The sequence below is a fragment of the Salvelinus fontinalis genome, chromosome 2, assembly GCF_029448725.1.
Source record: "Salvelinus fontinalis isolate EN_2023a chromosome 2, ASM2944872v1, whole genome shotgun sequence".
Classification (NCBI taxonomy): Eukaryota; Metazoa; Chordata; class Actinopteri; order Salmoniformes; family Salmonidae; genus Salvelinus; species Salvelinus fontinalis.
In genome coordinates this window covers 77,631,573-77,652,198 of record NC_074666.1, presented here as the reverse complement: position 1 = coordinate 77,652,198, position 20,626 = coordinate 77,631,573, and the positions used below count along the sequence as shown (strand labels likewise).

The 20,626-nt window shown below is 42.5% G+C and overlaps 2 protein-coding genes across 2 annotated transcripts; one reads left to right on the top strand and one right to left on the bottom strand.

The window, feature by feature from the left end:
- Positions 1–760: 760 nt before the first annotated feature.
- Positions 761–8,243, bottom strand: LOC129827312 (protein Tob2-like). The gene is made up of 2 exons (XM_055888045.1): positions 7,727–8,243; positions 761–5,811 (listed from the first exon to the last, which is right to left on the bottom strand). The coding sequence occupies exon 2, from the start codon at positions 5,532–5,534 to the stop codon at positions 4,320–4,322; it is 1,215 nt and encodes a 404-aa protein (XP_055744020.1). The 5' UTR covers positions 5,535–5,811; positions 7,727–8,243; the 3' UTR covers positions 761–4,319.
- Positions 8,244–9,422: 1,179 nt separating this feature from the next.
- Positions 9,423–20,465, top strand: LOC129827304 (aconitate hydratase, mitochondrial-like). Its single transcript, XM_055888032.1, has 16 exons — positions 9,423–9,515; positions 11,048–11,190; positions 11,452–11,710; positions 13,207–13,299; positions 13,556–13,714; positions 13,853–14,003; positions 14,170–14,274; positions 14,425–14,516; positions 14,632–14,737; positions 14,888–15,045; positions 15,144–15,329; positions 15,427–15,705; positions 15,962–16,153; positions 16,285–16,417; positions 16,808–16,929; positions 17,049–20,465. Exons 1-16 carry the CDS (start codon positions 9,480–9,482, stop codon positions 17,178–17,180), a joined length of 2,346 nt encoding a protein of 781 aa, XP_055744007.1. The 5' UTR covers positions 9,423–9,479; the 3' UTR covers positions 17,181–20,465.
- The last annotated feature ends 161 nt before the right edge of the window (positions 20,466–20,626 follow it).

Genomic DNA, 20,626 nt, shown 5'->3' with positions numbered 1-20,626 from the left:
CCCCTACCTCATCTACATTAGTATTCCAATGGAGTATGAGATGTTGCGTAATGATCACATCCACACACAGGGGAGCAGTGTTGCATAAACACAGCCTCAAAGACAAGGGGGGATGGAGGAGAGGGGTGGTGAGGGACGAGTGGGGAAATGTGATGGGATAGAGAGCAGAAAGGCTAAGGGGAAAAATAGGGATTTGGTGAGAGAACAGAGCGGCGATAAAGGGAAGATGAGAGGGTGATGGAGGAGGGGACTGAGATGTGGTGAGTGGGTGGTGAGGAGATAAAGGGAGACAAGGAGTAGCTGACCAAGCATGTTAATGCCAAACATCGACACGCCATAGGAGAGCAGAGCACAGTGGAGTCACAACAGGGAGTCATGCAAAACATCTGACAGATATACTAACAGTCAAAATAATGCACCGGTCATATTTCGAGATGATGAAATTAGGCAATATTTGTCTGGGGTCTAAGTAGAAGAGTTTGTGAGATGAGCTATTTGAGATTTCCATACCTGGGTTGAATTATTAATCAGACTTCAATTTGCTTAAATCAATATTAGAATGTATTGCAATGCTATGAAATACATGTTTATTTTCTACAACCTTGCGTGGGCTTTTTATACCGCAGGAACATAAATACTAGAAGAATTCATGATCACAAGTAGGCCATCAGACACTATACTAAATCATTTTGTAATAATTATTTTGCCAGGATTTGTCACATTTGACAAACTGAAAGACAAAAATGACAAGAGAATTAGATTATTTTCCATGCTTATTTTTGGAATTGTTTTATTACAAACTTAAAAAAGAATCTGATACAATAAGAAAGTGCAGTAGTAAGTCCCCATTCCCATGGGGGAGCACAGAAAACAGGTCATTGCATTTCAGTAGTGAAAGGTTCATATACATCTACAGGGTGTACAGATAAGATACAAAATAGGAAAATGATAACAAAATACAGGCAAAAGAGAAAGTACTATATTAATATATCTTACTTTTAATTTATATCCATTTATTCTTAAATGTTAAATAGAAAATACTTCTTTATTACAACAAAATATTCCAAAGTGCTAAATAAAACACACGTAGATAGATATAAGCAAAAGACAGAATACAAAACTCTGTTTCTCACTTTGATTCAATCCTGGTGGTAGAACAGCCTGCTTTTAGTGTGGATTTAAAAACGAAGTATTTTTAATTACAATACTTGGAGGATAGTGTAATCTGTTACTAATTTTTAAATGCAAGACGTATACCAACAGCCAACCACTATACCGCAACAAAACATTGTCCATCCATCCTGTGACCAAAAAGTGAAACAACGTGAAACAATATTTATAGTCTTCCTGTAATCCATCAGAACTTCCAAGTAGAGCAGCCCCCATCCCTCAAACGTCACAGTCCTCTGGCCTTCCCATTGGCAGGCAGTCAGTGACCGCAACATAGCCTCCAAGCCACCACTCAAACCTCCAGACCTGCTTTGCAGGCACAGGGAATTAAATACAGCACACATCCGATTACCAAGAGTAATCTGACCATTATTTAAGCAATGGGGGGCGGCAGCACTTTGGGATGCTCGTAGGGATTTTGGAAACCAAAAAATCCCACCGAATCAACAAGCACAAATAAAAAAATAGCTCTATCCATCACCAGGCTGTCCACCACCAGGATTGACCAGTCACTGATCATCATCACAGCACATTCAATGACTATCCTCCTCCTAAACCTACTTGAAACACTTGACTTGAAATGTATTGGAATATTTGTGGTTAAACCCCCCCCCCCCCCCCACACAATTGTGGTCTAGAATATGGCGTTAGTTACACATTGCACTGGACTAGGGTCGGTGTCTGTGTGAGTAAAGACAGTCTTAGTTATGGCTATAGTAGCGGGAGCAGGGGAATGTTACCACAAAATGGATGTGAGGTGAATACTCATCAAGGATTAGACTGCAGGAACGGGTTTTTTGCTTTCCCTCAGTCTTTGTGTGAGAATGAAATTGGCAGCCAATTCAGTCAACAGTAGGACTGTTCAGTCACAGTAGGACTGTTCAGGCACACAAATAAGGTTAGTGGTATAAAGCAAAGATTTATGGCATTGGACAATATGTAGATGGAATATGAATGAATAAGGGACAAAATTAGTAACATGAGCACTACTAAGGGGATTTGGTTTAAATGTGGAGATTTTGGTTTAAGTGTACGAACTATGAAGGAACAGAAATCTTACACAAGTTATCAGACTGCCCTTAGAAACAGACTGAGAATGATGCTGTCAGACTATCCACCCATTGTAAACATTCATCTCTGAAGCTCTTCAAAAACCCAATTTAACAAATTACATTTACCCGTCTTTTATTGGACAAATTCTGTACAAGGTACAATCCACATTCAATACTTTATTTTATACATCTTTATTTTTATTCCCAACTTGCATATATATTTAGTTATTTTGTAAAAATAACTTCAGCACATAACTAAACAAAGGAAACCTGAACATAATATATACATATTCCTACTGTTATAACATCTCTCTCTCTCAACTTTACAAATGTACTTAATTACTTTTGAAAAAAACATAGGAAAAATATAGAAAATTTAAAATAAATTACAAATGTAAAAATGACCCCTTTCCTCACAACCATTACAATTATAAAGAGATCCGCCCCTCCCCTCCCAACCCCTGGACGTAAAGATAAATAAACAGTTTGAATGACACGCATATGACCAACTATCACAGCAATTACCAGTGTACTTATGTTAGCTTATACACAGATGTTTACATGGCACAATCTAGAAAACATTCAGATGGCTAGGGACACTCCCCCTTCTATCCAAATACAAATCTCATTGGAACAGAACCAACATTTCTTAGCAGATGCAGCTGTAACAATGGGCCAATAAGAAGAAAAAAAGAATGTTTAGCGCCTTACATGACTGGGGGGGTCACATAGCATCTATAGCCCAATAATATAAAGTGCTGGATGGCTCAAAAGGAAAGGCGGGGGTTGCCTGAACCCTGGTGACAATTACTGCCCCCTCGATTACCTATATGGAGCCAGGGTATCACCACCTTCTACATGAGAATGATCTGACATGGCATCATAAAGTGACAAAAACACAGGTTTAGTTAATATTCATGGTCCTGGAAATTGAAAAGGAAAACAGCTTTCATTATATGATGCTGGTCTCCCACTGGAGCAGCAACTGGAACAGAGATAATTAAGGGATTAAAGAGCAGGGGACCTAGCGTGGGCCTTTGGCTGCAACGCCACTAAAGTTCTACAGAAACGTGCTCCGGGTTTTAAAGTGTCAGTCTAAAGCCATTGCACCCAAGATGCCAAAAGGTGTTAAAACGTCATCGATGCCCCTGCCTTGCCATCCCTTTTTCCTCTCCTTACTCCCTCCTCGTCCTCCTTTCCCTGCAGAGTAAGACCTCTCCTTCATAGTCAGTCACGCTAAGCCATTCATCACAATTCCCATTGCTTAGCAGCATCCTATTCCCCTCCAACAACGCCCGTTCACCTTCACACACTGCTGACAGATTCGGTCTGTGTGTGTGTCTGAGATTAGTACGTCATTATATCTGAAGACAAAGATCAACTTGCCTCACATTCACCAAGGTTCGCTGACCCCCCTGGCAGTAATTCTTCCTGTCATGACAGATACATTTCCTCATACCCTGCACATTAAACCCTCCCTTTTCCCAAGACACTACACACAGGCTCCCTTTCTAAGCATGTCCATAACCAGATTTCAGAACTGACAAATGGCAAATACTGATACCTCACGCCAAACCAATTCAGACATGTTTCAAGGCTCTAGTAATAGGCTCACTATATTCACAATGACCATAAGCCACAGAAGAGCACATTTAACACTTGTTAGCATGAATAAGACATCCCCAAACCCGCACAAACCCCTCTGTGCATTTTTGGTAACTAAGGCCGAGCAGATTGCAAAGCGCTAAGCTTTCTAAAGCCATTTTACAGGACATTGGTCCTTTTTCACAGCATAACTACCATACTGCTGTCAATAGACCAAAGCTGAAGGGCATTTTACTCTGCTGAACATTCAATGAAAATGATGTCTGTGCAATAGGAGGCTGGTTACTCCTCTGGTTAGAGAAACTGAAATCAAAATCCACAAAAAAACAAACATAAATGATATGGAAATAATCATATTGAAATATATAGTGGAGGTTGTAGTAGTAACAAAACTAATTCTACGCTATAGTATCACAGTAAGAACAATTTTCCCCAAAAGATACTTGAGCATTACTGCCCTACTGCTGCAACAGAAATACTCATAAGAAAGGCTTAGTTGGCCAGCACCACCGGCTGGAAGGCCTGGCTGGGATATTGCAGGTTATACCCCCCTATCCCCTCCACAAATGAGGGCTTCTCAATGTAAGAAATCCCACCGCTACCACCGATGATGTCAACAGCTGGACCAGGTGGGGGACTGGAGAATGGGTCAAATGAGGGGTGGGAGTGGGCGGGGTGAGGGAGCTGGAAGGGGCTTGAGTGTGGTAGTATGGGCGGAGCATCGTTGTCAAAGTATACGGGCCCTGGGGATGCCGGGTAAACAAACTCTTTGGCATTAGGGGAGAGCTGGCTGGGGATCTGAGCCCCCAGGGAGTGCAGGGAGACTGAGAGGGGCTTGTGTTTCAGCAGCCCTGGGGGAGAGATGTTGGTGGGGGAACAGGCGAGCATCCTCTGTGGCGGGGGCATGCCTACACCCGAGCCGCCAGCCGATCCGGAACCGCCACACTTCTTCATCTTGGTGGAGCCAAATTTTGTGGCGGCGAAACTGGCCGTGGTGAAGGTGATGGGCTGCAGCGGTAGACGGGTGCTGGGCAGTGCAGTCGTTGGCTGCTGAGAGGGGAGGTAAGGGAGTGCCCCACTTGGAGGGGAAGGTGTGGATGTGTTAGAGTGGGCCGTTGGGTTCGTGGGTGTGCTGGAGCTAGGATAGCTGAAAATCACTGGGCAGGATGAAGCCGAGAGAGGTGTGGGTGAGCTGGAGAGGGAAGGAAGCAGAACTGGAGATATCTGGGCTCCAATTGGAACAAACACCTGGGCCTCAGGGTTGAACCCTAAGCTCTTGGCCTCCTCTACCTCCATGTCCCCTTTACTCACTCCAATTACTAATTCCACCATTTCGCCTTCCCCACCTAAACCGGATGGATCCTCCAAGTACAGGACCTTAACGGCTCCCTTCTCCCCGATTTGGTAGGACACCTCATAGGGGTCGATCCACACACTCAGCTCAGGGGGGACATTGGCACGCACTTCATCTGTGTCCAGTCCACTTCTCCTCGCAGCTAGCTCCACCACTGGGTCCCTGGGGGCCCCTAGGTGCAGGCAGCGGAAGGCAGAGCCCCGCAGAGGAGCTTCAGGGTACCAGTGGCCTTCATAGCGCGACAACAGTATCCGCTCCAACTCCTCCCCGAAGAGGTCAGCACGACGACGGGGCAGTTTGTTGTACAGGTAGGACACAATGAAATTCAGAGCTACCTTTACCTCTAGGTGCATGACTGTACCTGGCCAATGCAGTCTGGATAGCCAAGTATTCAAATCAAGCCCAAAATGAGACTATAATGGAACAGTTATCTCTGGCTTGTAGAAGTCTGATGTTTTCTTCTCCACTACATGTACCGCAGGTAAGTTGAAATCCGGCAGAATCTTTAAACCTCTTCCTGGGTGGTCAACATGGACAGACTTGGTGGCCAGGAGGCCAAAAACTAGTCCAACCAGTTGTTTTCAGTTGCCAGGTAACAAGACTTGACAGGTAAGGAGATGAGGAGTCCAACTGGTGGAAAAATAAAAACATGGTGTTATTTCGAGGAAGGTAAAAGGCAGACCAAATAGGTTCAACAGAAGGGATAATGAGTGAATGGGTTAGCCAGCTAACATGGAGGGGAGTAACAGATGCAGTGATCAAGGCAGAAAGCCATGATAATCTGCTTCTGCCAGATGCTTCACTACTCAGGATTACACAATTAGAGAAAGTTACAAATCAAACAGTATAGGTGCGAGAGTAGGCTGTGGGTGTACTGTTCACATGTAAGCATGTTTTGCATACTGTAAATGGCACGGCACTGGCTAGTGCATAAAGGACACCATTTACCACCATGCAGCACTATTAACATCACCACAACACGTGCAATACATAGTTCACCTACGCACCATAAACATTGCCCAGCAGGCAGGATTACCCAGCAAGCTAAATTTAACAACTGTATACTTGAGATCTACGAGAACATGGTTATAATGTATGCATCAAGAACGATGAATGTAATATTGTGAATCAGATTAGGTTTAGAAAAAATATATAATTACTGATATGAGATATAGCTACTCTGTTTGCAGGCAGAACATTGCGTCGATGGCTAGAAGATGGGCAAGAACAAGATACAATATACAACCTGACTTCGCCTGTTATTTAAGACCGTGTTTTACTTGTGTTAAATCTAAGAAGAAGCTCATTTGGAGAGGTGTGAAACCGTTCAATAGGAGATGTTTGGCAGACAGCAAACACACTTTCACTACATTTAAATCAATGATAATGACATTTACAGTACAGCTTCAAAAGCATTAACCACCATAGTCATTTCCAACATCCAATGTCATTCAATGTCATCCCTACAAAGCTGTTCTTTCATCTTTTCATATGCAGCTGGGACTTTATGTACAGTACAAAGTAAAACCTGTCATGTATCAAAATTGATCCTAGTTGTTAATTTTGACAATTGACCTATAATCATATACTGTATTAGTTAATGCAACATTACTCAACCATGAACATGTTTGTTTGTCATAGATGTGTCCTACTACTAAGTAGACTACACAAGCCAACAGTAGTTACATGACCTAATCTGATAGTTGACATATTGTTTACAGTGCATCATCACCACCATAAAGCACACATCTGTCCACTCATTGTAACAACGTAGCAAGCTTATTCAAGTGAAAACTATACCTGTATATAGTAACAGAACACATTTCCCTAAATAATTTATAGGCAGGTAGCCTAATAGAAAATAATAGAATAAAGAGAAAATGTAGCAAACAGGATGTTGATACAATATGTAGGCAAACTTAGTTAACTCAAGCAAAACAATAGGCTACATACAGTAAAGCAATAGAGTGATAGAGTGATGGTGTGCAATGACCGAGTAGCCTATATGGCTTTGAAGTGCCGTGGTGAAGCCTATGCCAAAGGTCCAATACTTACTTCTCTACGTGATGGCAATTCCACCTTTCAGCAATAAGGACACATATACTATTCTTCTAACAAACTGGAAGATCTTAATTTATGTACACTGCCAATTTGTAAGGAGACTAATAAAGTGGTGAATGTTGCAGTCTCATGTCATTATATCGACCGAGGAGCAGGACTACAACAGCTCAGTAATAAATTGGTCCTGCCCGAAAACAGGAATAAATGATCAGCTGTAACGTTATATGAGAAGAATAAACACAACTCGAATCTCAGATACGAGTTCGAATGGGTCTGTCTAAAAATAAAAACAGAATCTAAAATGGATGACAGAACCAATTACAGAGTCCGTTTCTCAAAAGGCAGGGCATCTTTGGAGAGTCCTAAAGCCTCTTTGATTAAATCATGAGGATGCACCATCTAGCCAAATGTACGGTTATGGCAGATAAATAAAAATGTATGTCAATACCATACATATTTATATGCGGACGATGTGTATACTTACTAATGCAGCGTGTGTTCAGTTCCTGCGGTTTTAATTCCCGTATTTTACATTGCATTTGAAGGTGATGTGGCTTTTCAAAGTAGTTGTTTGGAGGAAGATATAATGTGATGTGTTAAATGGGTATTGAAACGTATTCTCTTCATACGGTCTCCATTTCCACAACCGACAGGTTGACTAAAACTGCCCGAGAAAACTTTAGTTTTTGACAACCTTGCGCATTTATACAGGACTATTTCGCCCACACCCCCTGTTCTATGACGTTAGTCTGAATAGGGACTACTTTCTTGATACTTTTGTAATGTACACTCTCAAATAAACTCATACACACCTAGGAGAGAATAGTCGACCCTCAGTAATAAGCCTATAGTTTCAAAATAAGTAAATAATATGAAATAGGTTACGGGTAATTGACGATTGCAATTGCTGCTAGTTATGATTGAACAACGATGGTAAATAATAAGATGCATTTTATTTATTTTTCTCCACCTATGAGCCACACAATTACATCCATGGCTCTGCAAAACCAGAAGCGAAATCCTAGTTAAGTTGGCGAACGGATATTTGTAACTCCAAGTAAGTACTGTGCCATTGCTAAAAATATATGCGGTGATAGCAACAGAGTCCCTATTGGCTGAGAAGGGGGAGGACCCGTATTTTATTGGGCTGCAAGGGTGTCCAGTCAGCAAGTAAGTGATATGACATTTTGCAGGAGTTGTGGGTAATGTCGTTCCAACCATATAGCGTTATTTACAATATTTGTTTGAACTTCCCGCTGAGACTTGTTTTGCAGATAAAATTACACAAGGCTGTAAAGTTACCATGTAAGATTGGCATGGTTTCTACTTTTTTCTACTTTCTCCCCCAGAGTGAACTCTACTTTTCAAAAATTAAGAATTGTTTTCTAACTGTTGATATAATTTTTGGGGTATTTTTATGTTATTTTACATGCTATATTTTTGTATATGCAACAACAATCTATAGCCACATAAGGAGAGTGATTAAATATGAAAATATTTGGACACATCATTGGACCAGGACAGGTACTGGAAGAAATATACTGAGTAATGAGTTTGATTGAAAGTAATTATTATAATTTGTTTTATAGATTCCAAGTTCTCTGTCAAAATACCTTCTTCAGGAACTTCATTATATTACTGCTGTGCCACATCACGGCCATTGTCTTCAATGGTTTTGTCAGACTATATATAGGCTACTATGAAAATATGTCCAATTAATTTGCATCAGTAAAACTCACGGGGCGGCAGGTAGCCTAGTGGTTAGAGCGTTGGGCTCGAATCCCGGAGCTGACAACGTAAAAATCTCTCGTTCTGCCCCTGAACAAGGCAGTTAACCCACTGTTCTTAGGACGTCATTGTAAATACGAATTTATTCTTAACTGACTTACATAGGTAAAATAAAATAGACCCTTTTAAACTGTAAAAGTGCATCAACTGTACGCTAACTAGGCATAGTTTATTATAGGGAGCTGATGACAACAACCTTACAGATAAGTACTAAACAAAAACATCAACATCTTACATTATTGGAACCACTTTAATTATTGGAACCACTTTGATAATTGTATGGAAATATTATATTTTGACATTGCGTTATTAGAGTCAGTCGTAAGGATTCACAGCGCTATACACTTGTAGGCAGTTTTAACACACCTGTCAGGACAAAAATAATGGACACGTTTAAATTAGGGTTCCTGACGTCACCTGACAGCAACACAGCTTTGTCAGTGAACAAAATGGCGTCCTACTGTATGACTGTCACTCGGCTTCGGGTAAATACAACTTTATTTTAATATTAATAAATATATTCAACACTATGCATCAACTACAAATGTTAAGTTAAAAATGAATTACGAGATATTATTGTCCACAACGATATTTAAAAAAAAAATCATCAATATTGTAAACAATCCATTTTAGCGGCTATGTCGTTTGGTCGCGGTGTCCCAGTAGACTGTTAACGTTACTAACTAACGTCTATAAGTTAGTCTGGGAAGTGTATAATAACGCTTTATCTATAATGCTGGTTTACAATACAATGTGTTGTCGAAATGCAATAAATTGGATACTTCAAATTGCACCAAATGTCCAGTTGTTTGCAAGGTGATTCAAGGTTACTGAAGTTAAGTGCGCACTTGTCTGATTTCCACGCCTAATAACAGATTTAGTCAAATCACGATGTCGGACAATGCGGCACCACATTTAGAAATTTAATTGAACATGATAGGATCTTATAAAAACCTAATGAAATTATGTGAATGGACACTGTCCAATACTGTTCTGCTACGTTTGTAAAGATATTTGACCAATGGCCTGCTAATATGAGGTAGATTAATATTTGATTCGGCAAATTAACATTACTGATTTTTCTCAGTTGGTTGTGATATTCATTTGCTTACGTCTTTTCACTCTAGATAACTCATGTTAGACAGACTGATTAACATCTTATTGAGGATGATTGGCTGTGTTGATGATGCAATGTTGAAAATCATAGCCACGTTAGGCTACTTGAGCTGTCACAAAATTGTTGTGCTAATGTGTAGGGATTAGGGGTCTCCTTTAGGGCTAAACACTAATTTACCCAACACCTAGGCTACTCATTCTAAACTTTAGGTGCTGTGTATTTTGGGAAAATGAGTGACAAGTAGCTGGCTGACAGATTTACTTAGTTAGTGTAATGCAATGATCTAGTCTTTACTTTATTAGTCTTGCTGTCAGTCTCCATTGTGTCGGAGGTGATGGAACATAAAAGTCACATGGAGATCACGCAGATTGTAGATGAGTCATTTTATGGTGGCCTTGTTTTATGTTGTGTTTCTTTACTGTTTTTTTGATTGGGCTTTGGTATTCTTCAACCAGCATGAAAATCCATAATGTTGTCTGTCGGGGCCTCTGTTGATAATGCCAACATGTTTACTTGAAATGACCCCCATAATAACAGAGCCTAACACTTTGAACATGAGTCAAGTGAAACTTTATCTTGTTCTCTGAGAGTATGAATCCTATATGTCTCTGTTTAAAATTTCTGGTCATTAGGCTATAGAGTAGGTCGGGAGAATTCAACTCTTACCCTACAATGTCTGGAACCTGCTGGTTTTCTGATCTAGCTGATAATTGCACCCACATGGTACAGTAATGAGAATGCAGTGGAACTGGCTTTGAGGTCCAGAGTTGAGTTTGAGGAGACTAGGTCCTATGTTTGCAATGATTAGGAACTTTAAAGCCCCTCTCCTCTTCCATGATGATGAACATGTTTCCAAGTTTGATGTATCATTACTAAAAATGTACCCCCCCTTTCCTTTAGCTTGTCCTTGGAGAAGGGGCAAGGCGCCTCCATGTTTCGGCAGCCTTCAACGCCAAAGCCAAGGTGGCCATGAGCCGCTTTGAGCCTGGCACCAGCATCAGCTATGAGAAGCTGCATGAGAACATCGACATTGTGCGCAAGAGGTCAGTAGCTGCCTTTCCAACCTCACACCCAGCGCTCCTCAGTGTTCCTCTGTTAATAACCACTGCTACTATGACATGCCCATTACAACTGCTCACTAAATCCTTTGACATGTTAGCGTGTTGACTTCTCATGTTCAGCCACACTGAGCTAACTTTAGATTACAAAGCATTTCTCCTAGTGAGTTAACCTTTTTAAAAGGTATTTTAGAAGTTGAATTCTAACCACACTGGCCTCCAATCCCCGCCCTCCTCTCACCTCAGGCTCAATCGCCCCCTCACCTTGTCGGAGAAGATTGTGTACGGTCACCTGGATGACCCTGTGGGGCAGGACATCGCCAGGGGCCGCACTTACCTGCGTCTGCGTCCAGACCGCGTGGCCATGCAAGATGCCACAGCCCAGATGGCCATGCTACAGTTCATCAGCAGCGGCCTGCCCAAGGTGGCCGTGCCCTCAACCATCCACTGTGACCACCTGATTGAGGCGCAGATCGGAGGCGTCGAGGATCTAAAGAGGGCCAAGGTCAGTAGGGAGCAGAGGAAACTCAAAGGCCTGTCCAGATGTTTTTGCGCTGTCCAGCTGATTTCTGTTGGCTGAGATTTAGGGTGTTCTAGAGGGATCATATTTTCCATGGTATCACGAGTTCCTAGGGGTAACCAAAAGTTTATTTAACTTTTATTTAACGAGGCAAGTCAGTTAAACAAATTCTTATTTACAATGACGGCTTACCATAAGTATTGCATTGGGGCCAAGATGACCCAAATGAGAGGGAATGTTGGTTAACTGCTACACACACACACAGCATCACATTATATTTTTAGACAAAGCGAAGCCCTGAGGAATATTTAGCATGGGTGACACTTACTACGTCCAATTGCACAGAGGTCAAATTGAGGGACAGGGATTAAAGGGGAATTAAGGTCTGCAGCCAAATATGTGCTGTGAAGGTTACATAAAGGGGACTTGAAAATAAAGTGGAGCCGCACACTCTAGGAGCTCAGATGCAAAAATGTAATATCCAACGTTTCGACAGCCAAGCTGTCTTCATCAAGGTATAATTACAAACACTACGCGATGACTCGTTTATATAGTGTCAAAAGACACACAGGTGTCTGTAATCATGGCCTAATATCATTAGGCCATGATTACAGGCATCTGTAAGAGTGGCCTAATATCATTGGTTAATTCTCAAATATTAAAATGGCATACAAAGAACAGCATACAAATGGATAGCATACGATCATAGATTCATTTTAGACTACACAAGCTTACAAACAATTACAATGGCAAAGTCACAATAATCACAAGAATGGCTTCACATCGAAGTCTACGTTGAGACCGAAGGGAGCAAGGGTCTTTAAGTTAAAGATCCAGGCAGCCTCTCGTTTTAACAATAAATTATCAAGGTCACCCCCTCTCCTAGGGAGGGTGACATGTTCGATGCCAATATAACGCAGAGACGAAAATGAGTGGCCTGCCTCCAAAAAGTGGGCCGCAACTGGGTAAATAAAGTTTTTGCACCTAATGGTGCTACGATGCTCTGAGATACGTACTTTTAATTCGCGCTTTGTTTTACCCACATCATTTTTACCACAAGGACAAGTTATAAGATAAATAACTGCCTTAGTGGAGCACGTAATAACACCTTTGATTGGGATCAATTTCCCTGTTTGTGGGTGTTTGAAGGATCTGCATTTATAAGTGCCATTGCATTGAGCACAGCCATTACACTTGTAATTTCCATCCAGAAGGGGCGCAAATAGACGTTGTTCAGGAATATCTTGGTGGTAAATCAGAGTGTACCAATTGGTCTCTGAGATTTCTGCGCCGCAAGAATACGACCAAGGGAAGGTCCGAAAACACATTACCGAGACTATCATCTGATTTTAGAATGTGCCAATGTTTGAACAATTCCTTTAATTTGTTCAGAGCGCTTTGAATAGCGGGTAGTACCAGCTGAAAATATATTCTCTTCAACTGACACCCCAAACTCTTCTCCCTGGTCCTTTTTAATCCAGGAAGTGAATCAGGAGGTTTACAACTTCCTGGCGACAGCTGGAGCCAAATATGGGGTTGGCTTCTGGAAACCAGGCTCTGGAATCATTCACCAGGTACTGGAACTATACTAGTACAATAAAGGATAACTGGTTAGATTGAGCTGCCATGAGACTAATTTTGTATTTGAACAATATCCACTTCTGAACTTAGATTAACGGAGCTCAGGAATACTGCTATGAAACGAGTAGCAGAATACATTGTTCACTCATGATATCAAACCTGTTATACATTCAGATCTTGACGTTATTGAGATCAATACGTCAAAGGATTGTTGTGCATTGGCTAACAGATTTCACTTACCCTTGACAGATAATTCTAGAGAACTATGCCTACCCAGGAGTCCTGCTCATTGGCACAGACTCCCACACACCTAATGGGGGCGGCCTGGGCTCCATCTGCATCGGAGTGGGTGGTGCTGACGCTGTGGACGTCATGGCTGGTATCCCATGGGAGCTCAAGTGTCCCAATGTGAGCTGCTATGACAGTGAACCACCTCACTACATTCCCTTCACCCACTCATGTATCTATCTCCTTCCTACATGTATAAAAAACAAATAAAAAACAGACCTTTCACAAATGTAGTAGTAACTCCATCCTCCCCATCAGGTGATTGGAGTGAAGCTGACTGGTAGTCTATCGGGCTGGACCTCTCCCAAGGATGTTATCCTGAAGGTGGCTGGGATCCTGACAGTGAAGGGGGGCACTGGAGCCATCGTGGAGTACCATGGCCCAGGCGTCGACTCCATTTCCTGCACCGGTGAGGCCAAAAGATAGTAAGGTTTACCTGAACTAGTGAGTAAACTACTCTACGCTGTTTGTTTTAACACTGCTTGTTTCAGTTGAGTTTGTCCAGTGGTTTGGTCTTGATTTGGTGCTAGTTTGCATAGAAACTTGATGTGACTTTTCCTACCTCCTGGTTGCAGGTATGGCAACTATCTGCAACATGGGAGCTGAAATTGGGGCCACCACCTCTGTTTTCCCCTACAACCACCGCATGAAGACTTACCTGAATAAGACTGGACGTTCAGGTTAGTACTCACAATAAGACATTCTGGAATATTTTTAAAGCCTGTTATTTCACAATATGTTCCGTGTCAGTCTCGCAGCCACTGATGCACATACAGCATAGATCTTAGCATTTTTGTATTCTCTTTCCGACTTTTTCCATCTACTTTCAGACATTGCTGCCCTGGCTGACGAGCATAAGGATGACTTGGTCCCTGACAAAGGCTGCAAGTACGACCAGGTCATTGAGATCAACTTGAGTGAGGTGAGTCCACTCTGTTATTAGGCTGACATCCGTTACCTGTATTTATAGAATATCTTCTCAAGAAATAACACACATTGTCAATGTTAACTGTTTGTCTGTCTTCTGTCCCTGGCAGCTGAAGCCCCATATCAACGGGCCCTTCACTCCTGACCTGGCCCACCCAGTGTCTGAGATTGGTGCTGTGGCTGAAAAGAACGGCTGGCCCCTGGAGGTCAAAGTGGGTCAGTATAAGCACCAGCAGTCACACGGTATCTTTAACACTCACTTAAATAGTATACATTTTGCTTTCTGTTCATATGACTGTAAAAATCACCTGCGTTTCTCCTGTCTTTATTAACCTGATTTCCGGTGGTCCCTTGTGGTCCCACTAGGTCTGATTGGCAGCTGCACCAACTCCAGCTATGAGGACATGGGCCGCGCTGCTTCCCTGGCCAAGCAGGCCCTAGACAAAGGCCTGAAGTGCAAGGCTGCGTTCACAGTCACCCCCGGCTCTGAGCAGATCCGCGCCACCATCGAGAGGGATGGCTTTGTGAGTTCAAACCTTTTGGGGAAAAAAGTCAATTTCCAAACTAGTTGCCCTTTACTTGATTTGTAGGTACATTCTTATGTTTGTTTTTTCTCCTTCAGTCTAAGATCCTGAGGGATGTGGGTGGAGTGGTCCTTGCTAATGCTTGTGGACCCTGCATTGGCCAGTGGGACAGGAAGGATGTGAAGAAGGGGGAGAAGAACACTATTGTTACTTCCTACAACAGGAACTTCACTTCCAGGAATGATGCCAACCCTGCCACTCATGCTTTCGTCACATCCCCTGAGGTACCAATAATTACAACACACACACACTTCTTATATTATGACGTCCACACTATGTCCCCCTGTAACTGCCTTGATAACCCTCTCTCTTCCTATACAGATTGTCACAGCCTTGGCCATCGCTGGTACCCTGAAGTTCGATCCTGAGACTGACTACCTCACTGCGGCCAATGGTGAGAAATTCAAGTTGGAGCCACCCAATGGCGACGAGCTGCCTGCCCGTGACTTTGACCCCGGCCAGGACACCTACCAACACCCCCCTGCTGAGAGCGGCTCCATTATGGTGGACGTTAGCCCGACCAGCACCCGCCTGCAGCTGCTGGAGCCCTTTGACAAGTGGAACGGCAAGGACCTTGAGGACCTGCAAGTGCTGATCAAGGTGAGGGAAGGGGAGAGGTGTAGAGGAGCTGTCAAGACAACTATATGATGAGGAAGGCCTCTTCTCACTGTTTGGCTGAGTTCTATCCTCCACCAAGGACCATGGTTGGAATTGAGAGGCCTTCAACAGTGGCATTACGTTCTAATTATTAGAGACTTAGAAACCACTGAGTTGGCAGATGGTTGTTCAGGCATGTGGTGCCACATTTGGATGGCCATTTACCCTACAGCCTCTTTTCTTCCTTCCTGTTCCGCAGGTGAAAGGCAAGTGCACCACAGACCACATCAGCGCCGCTGGCCCCTGGCTCAAGTTTCGCGGTCACCTCGACAACATCTCCAACAACATGCTCATTGGAGCAATCAATATTGAGAACGACGCGGTCAACAAGATCAAGAACCGGCTGACGGGAGAGTACGGGGGCGTGCCTGACGTGGCTCGCCACTACAAGGTGTGACAGACAGTAACTATCAGGAGAGGACCTATAGAGGCTGTGTGCTGTTGGTTGGGCTGTCCCAGAATGACAATATTTAAATTAGAATCTGATTTTAAGAAATTTTCTGCTCTTTCTGCTCCCGCCAGGCTAACGGTCTGTCGTGGGTGGTTGTGGGGGATGACAACTACGGGGAGGGCTCGAGCAGAGAGCACGCAGCCCTGGAGCCCAGACACCTGGGAGGCAGGGTCATCCTTGTCAAGAGCTTTGCCAGGATCCACGGTACGCTTAGATGTTACATGTGGAGTCACCAAGAGAGAGGAGAGGGTATAGGGGTGTGGCGGGGCATGCGGGTGAGTGGCATGAGAGGAAAAGCTTTTGGTGGGAACCTGCTCAATCTGAGACAGAGCTCATGTAGCTATCATGAGACCCTTTGCACAAGAGGGGAAACGTGGTTAGAAACAAGATCACCCACACACTTTGAATGTACACATTGTTCTCTGACCTTGACTTGGCATGCAATGGATCTGCGCCGCTGTGGTAGAAGGCCTCTGTTTACACAATGGAGCTCGATATGAGCCAATTCCCAAAGCTCCCTCTTGTTCCCCACTTTCTTTTTTTCTGTCTTGTTTTCTTTCTTTTCTCCTCATTGCCATTCTGTCCTCTTCTCAGAGACCAACCTGAAGAAGCAGGGCATGCTGCCCTTGACCTTTGCCGACCCCACCGACTATGACAAAATCCGTCCCGATGACAAGATCTCCATCACAGGCCTCGCAACCTTTGCCCCCGGCAAGGTGAGAGTCATTGACCATTCAGCTACCCAAATTAATTCCCTCCATATAATGGGGATGGGACTTGGTAGTATGTGTATTTTACACAGATGCCTTACAGGCCAGCTGTCTTTCTCCTCTAGCCCCTGAAGGGAGTGGTGAAGCACGGTGACGGCAGCCAGGACATCATCACCCTGAACCACACCTTCAACGAGAACCAGGTCGAGTGGTTCCACGCTGGCAGCGCCCTCAACAGGATGAAGGAGCTTCAGTAACTGAAGTGGGTCCGGAGGAGCACAGAGAGAGGCGGGCCTGGAGATACGGAGGGGGAGGGGCTGCCCAGAGGTGGGAAATGGGCGGTAGCAGCCTGCCTAGCGTTAACACACCCCATGCCGCTGTACAGATGAAACGCTTGCGCACACATACAGTAGTACTGTCAAAGCTCACCCCACAGACAGGTAGAGCTGTATACGCACACACAAACTCTGACATAACACACACAAGAACCCTTGTTTTTGTTTCAGCATAGCATTTAAGTGTTCCCGTCCTAGGCAGCACTGCTCTTGTTGGCAGTACTCCGTTTGTGTAGAAATCACATTTGTCACGCTGCTTGCCATTGACTGTAGTGCTGCAGTATTCAATTCACTCTTACCTCACAAACACACTGCTAGCTCTCCATATCTGGTCTGTAGCTTGAATCCTGCTCACATTCCTTTCCCTGTCGTAGTTGTGTTAAGCTGTGTACCTGGACCTCCACTTGTTTCCTCAACACAGACAGAGCTGGTTAACCCAGTTGCACATTTTAATTCACTGAATGTATCCCTCTCATTCCCAGGATTTGCAACTCTTGTTAGTTCAATATTACTGCTAGTGAAGATGAATGTGAATATTTGTTTAGTTAAGTCCACCATAGTTCTAGTGGGCCTCAGGAGCTGCACATTTTTCCTGTGACTGACCTGAATTGATCCGTTTTAGTTGTTGATTAGAGAACAAGTCGCCTAACCTGGTTACCCAGGCCTAATAACTGTTCACATAGTAGATTAAAGGCATCAATGGAACCATTAGATTATGTGGCCCCAGGACCAGGTTGTAGTGACAAGGTCAATCCTTCTGCAGAGTGTAGTGTATGCATGGACTTTTTTTGTTGGGTTTTCCTTTTCTGATGTTTCTCTTGACCCAAAATCAATTTTAACCCACGGAATTTGGTGTACCGTTTGTCACTCTGCATTCCACACTTTAAATCTCTACCGCTGTTTTCTCCACATGCTCCATTTGTTTCTACTTGAGGGCTATTGCATGAAATTATATTAGATCCTAGCAGCCCTTTTCTGTGTGTCTCTGTAGGTGGGAGTAAAATGCTACATACTGCTGTGTTGTACTAGTCTTGCCATTACTTTCCATGTGCGTGTCAATATATGTTAGCTAGCTAATCAGACCATTGCCTGTCCATATCCCTGTCTGGCTTGGTGCTGCCCCTCTGTCCTTGCTAATTCCAGGGCTCCACGCACAGCTTGAGGGACCTCCTCTTACAAAATGAACGCACAATCTAGTGTCCAGATGGCTGTACACTAGCGCTATATGTAGTAGTATTGTAGACACTCATCCACGCTTTCACTTATGCATCGCAAATGCTGCACTCCATAGCATCTTAAAGCAAGGGTGTGATTTTTCATTTGAAATAACAGAATACAATGACAAATGTAATTTGAGAAATGTATACCATTATCTGATTCAAGTTATTACATTTGGCTAAAACTCTTGCCATTTTGTATCTACATTTTGCCACTTAAATGGTACATTGTGTGTTTGAGGATATTGCAGCTAAGTCTTAAAGTGTGACTGTTTTAAGTTGGCTTTGGGGGGCCATGACCACCTATTCGTTGTCTTCTCGTCACTAAGTACTAATTTACTTTAAAGTAAGTTAGAATCAAAGTATTCATGGGATTACTTTGGAGATTGGATTGGCTACTTCCATTAAATCCATTGGTCATGGTGCCAAGATGATTAATGTTGCTATCAAATCAACATTTGTTTTCATGTCAGTTTATTTTGCTTGTCAGTGATGAACTGAAGAGCAAACTGTCTCAGTTTTTGTAGTTGCAGTAGGGTGTAATGAAAATAGAAATGCAATGCCTATTTTTGTCCACTAGCATATGGTCTTCATTGACTTCAGTGACAATATATTCAGATGAATGGCAATAGCTCTGTCAAACCCAAATGTATATAAAGGAACTTGGTTTGGGCCTGTGTGTAAATAATGTGATATAGAGGTGTACATATGCACTATATTATAAAATGGAGAGAGGGTGGGCATTAGCCGCCTGGTTGAATGCAGAGCCTTTCCTTCTCTGATAAACCCACTGTATCAAGCTAATCATTTAATCTCCCGTCAATTATCTTTTGTTAATCTGAAGCCTAAAATAGTTTTTCCATTCCCCCCCTCCCCAATCTAAGGGTTTCACAACTTGTCAAACAAATTAACAGGTGGTTGGAGGTTTTAAATGAAAGGTAAATTATTGTTGAAACACTAAAGTAGGGTTGTACTGTACGTATTAATGTTTTGTCGCTTTTGGACCTGTGCTGTACAGTGGTCTGTCTTTGTATGTTGCTTCCAGGTGAATGTTGGAGTTGTCAATGTAAAGGGAGAGACATGTCTAGGTTTTGTTTTAAAATTATTTGATGCAGATGAAGGAACCCCTGATTTGAAACAGGATTGGCTCCAGGTCGTTGCAACTTTAACCCATGTTGTATGCGGTTTAGAGCACATTAACCAACTTGTTATACTAATTCGTCATTTGCTCAACCTTAGCAAAGTTAACATGTTGCTGATGAATTCTCTATGATCTGTCTACTGAAGTTAATCGCCAAAGATGCCTCATGAAAATGCTCCATTGCATACTAAAACAAACATAAGTGTTGTTACAAAGGTTTGCCATTCTGTTTCATTTCTTCATGTCAATGAACCCCATGTTTGAGTATGAAGATGACCAGTGTAATACCAGCAGCTTGAAGTTTGTCAGTTGTGTGGCTTTTAAAAATAAGTTAATACGGTCTTAAATTCCCAAGTATTTAATGCAGTTTGTAAATGGAACCGTTCCTTTGTACATTCTTATTCATAAGAATAACAGCCACCAGTGAAGCAGTATGCTTATACTGTGATGTAATCTACAATATGTTGATCCCTGGTTTAAATCTGTAAATGCTTAATTGTACTAATTTTAAGTTGTCTTCAGCAAATCCAAAACCTGAACTGCTTTGTTTTATTGGCCTAGCTATTTATTTCCCATTTTGTAACACTGTCAATGATTGACTTCATAAGAATGCACGTTTTGTTCAGACACTGCAAACAATTAAATGTAGAAAACCATTGACAGGCTTTATTTAATGTAATCTCAAGTAGTGAATTCCGCTTCACTGATTTCCATATTTGTTTTGATTTTAAAGTTTGTTTTGTATTAGGTGATTTGAATGCTTGCAGTTTCATAGCGTGCAAGATTGAAATAAGATTTTAGGATATTTCCTGTGGTAAATTAATATTTAATAAAGATGAATAAAATCTGTTCTAATTTCTTTATTTTGACAGTTTAATTAGATTTATTTCAGCACTTTTTTATAGTTACTGTACCAGTAATGCAGTTACAATACTACACAATTCAGCACTGTGAATATAGTATCCCTAAGCTATAATAGAGGTGGTTTCCCGGATACAGATTGAGCCTAG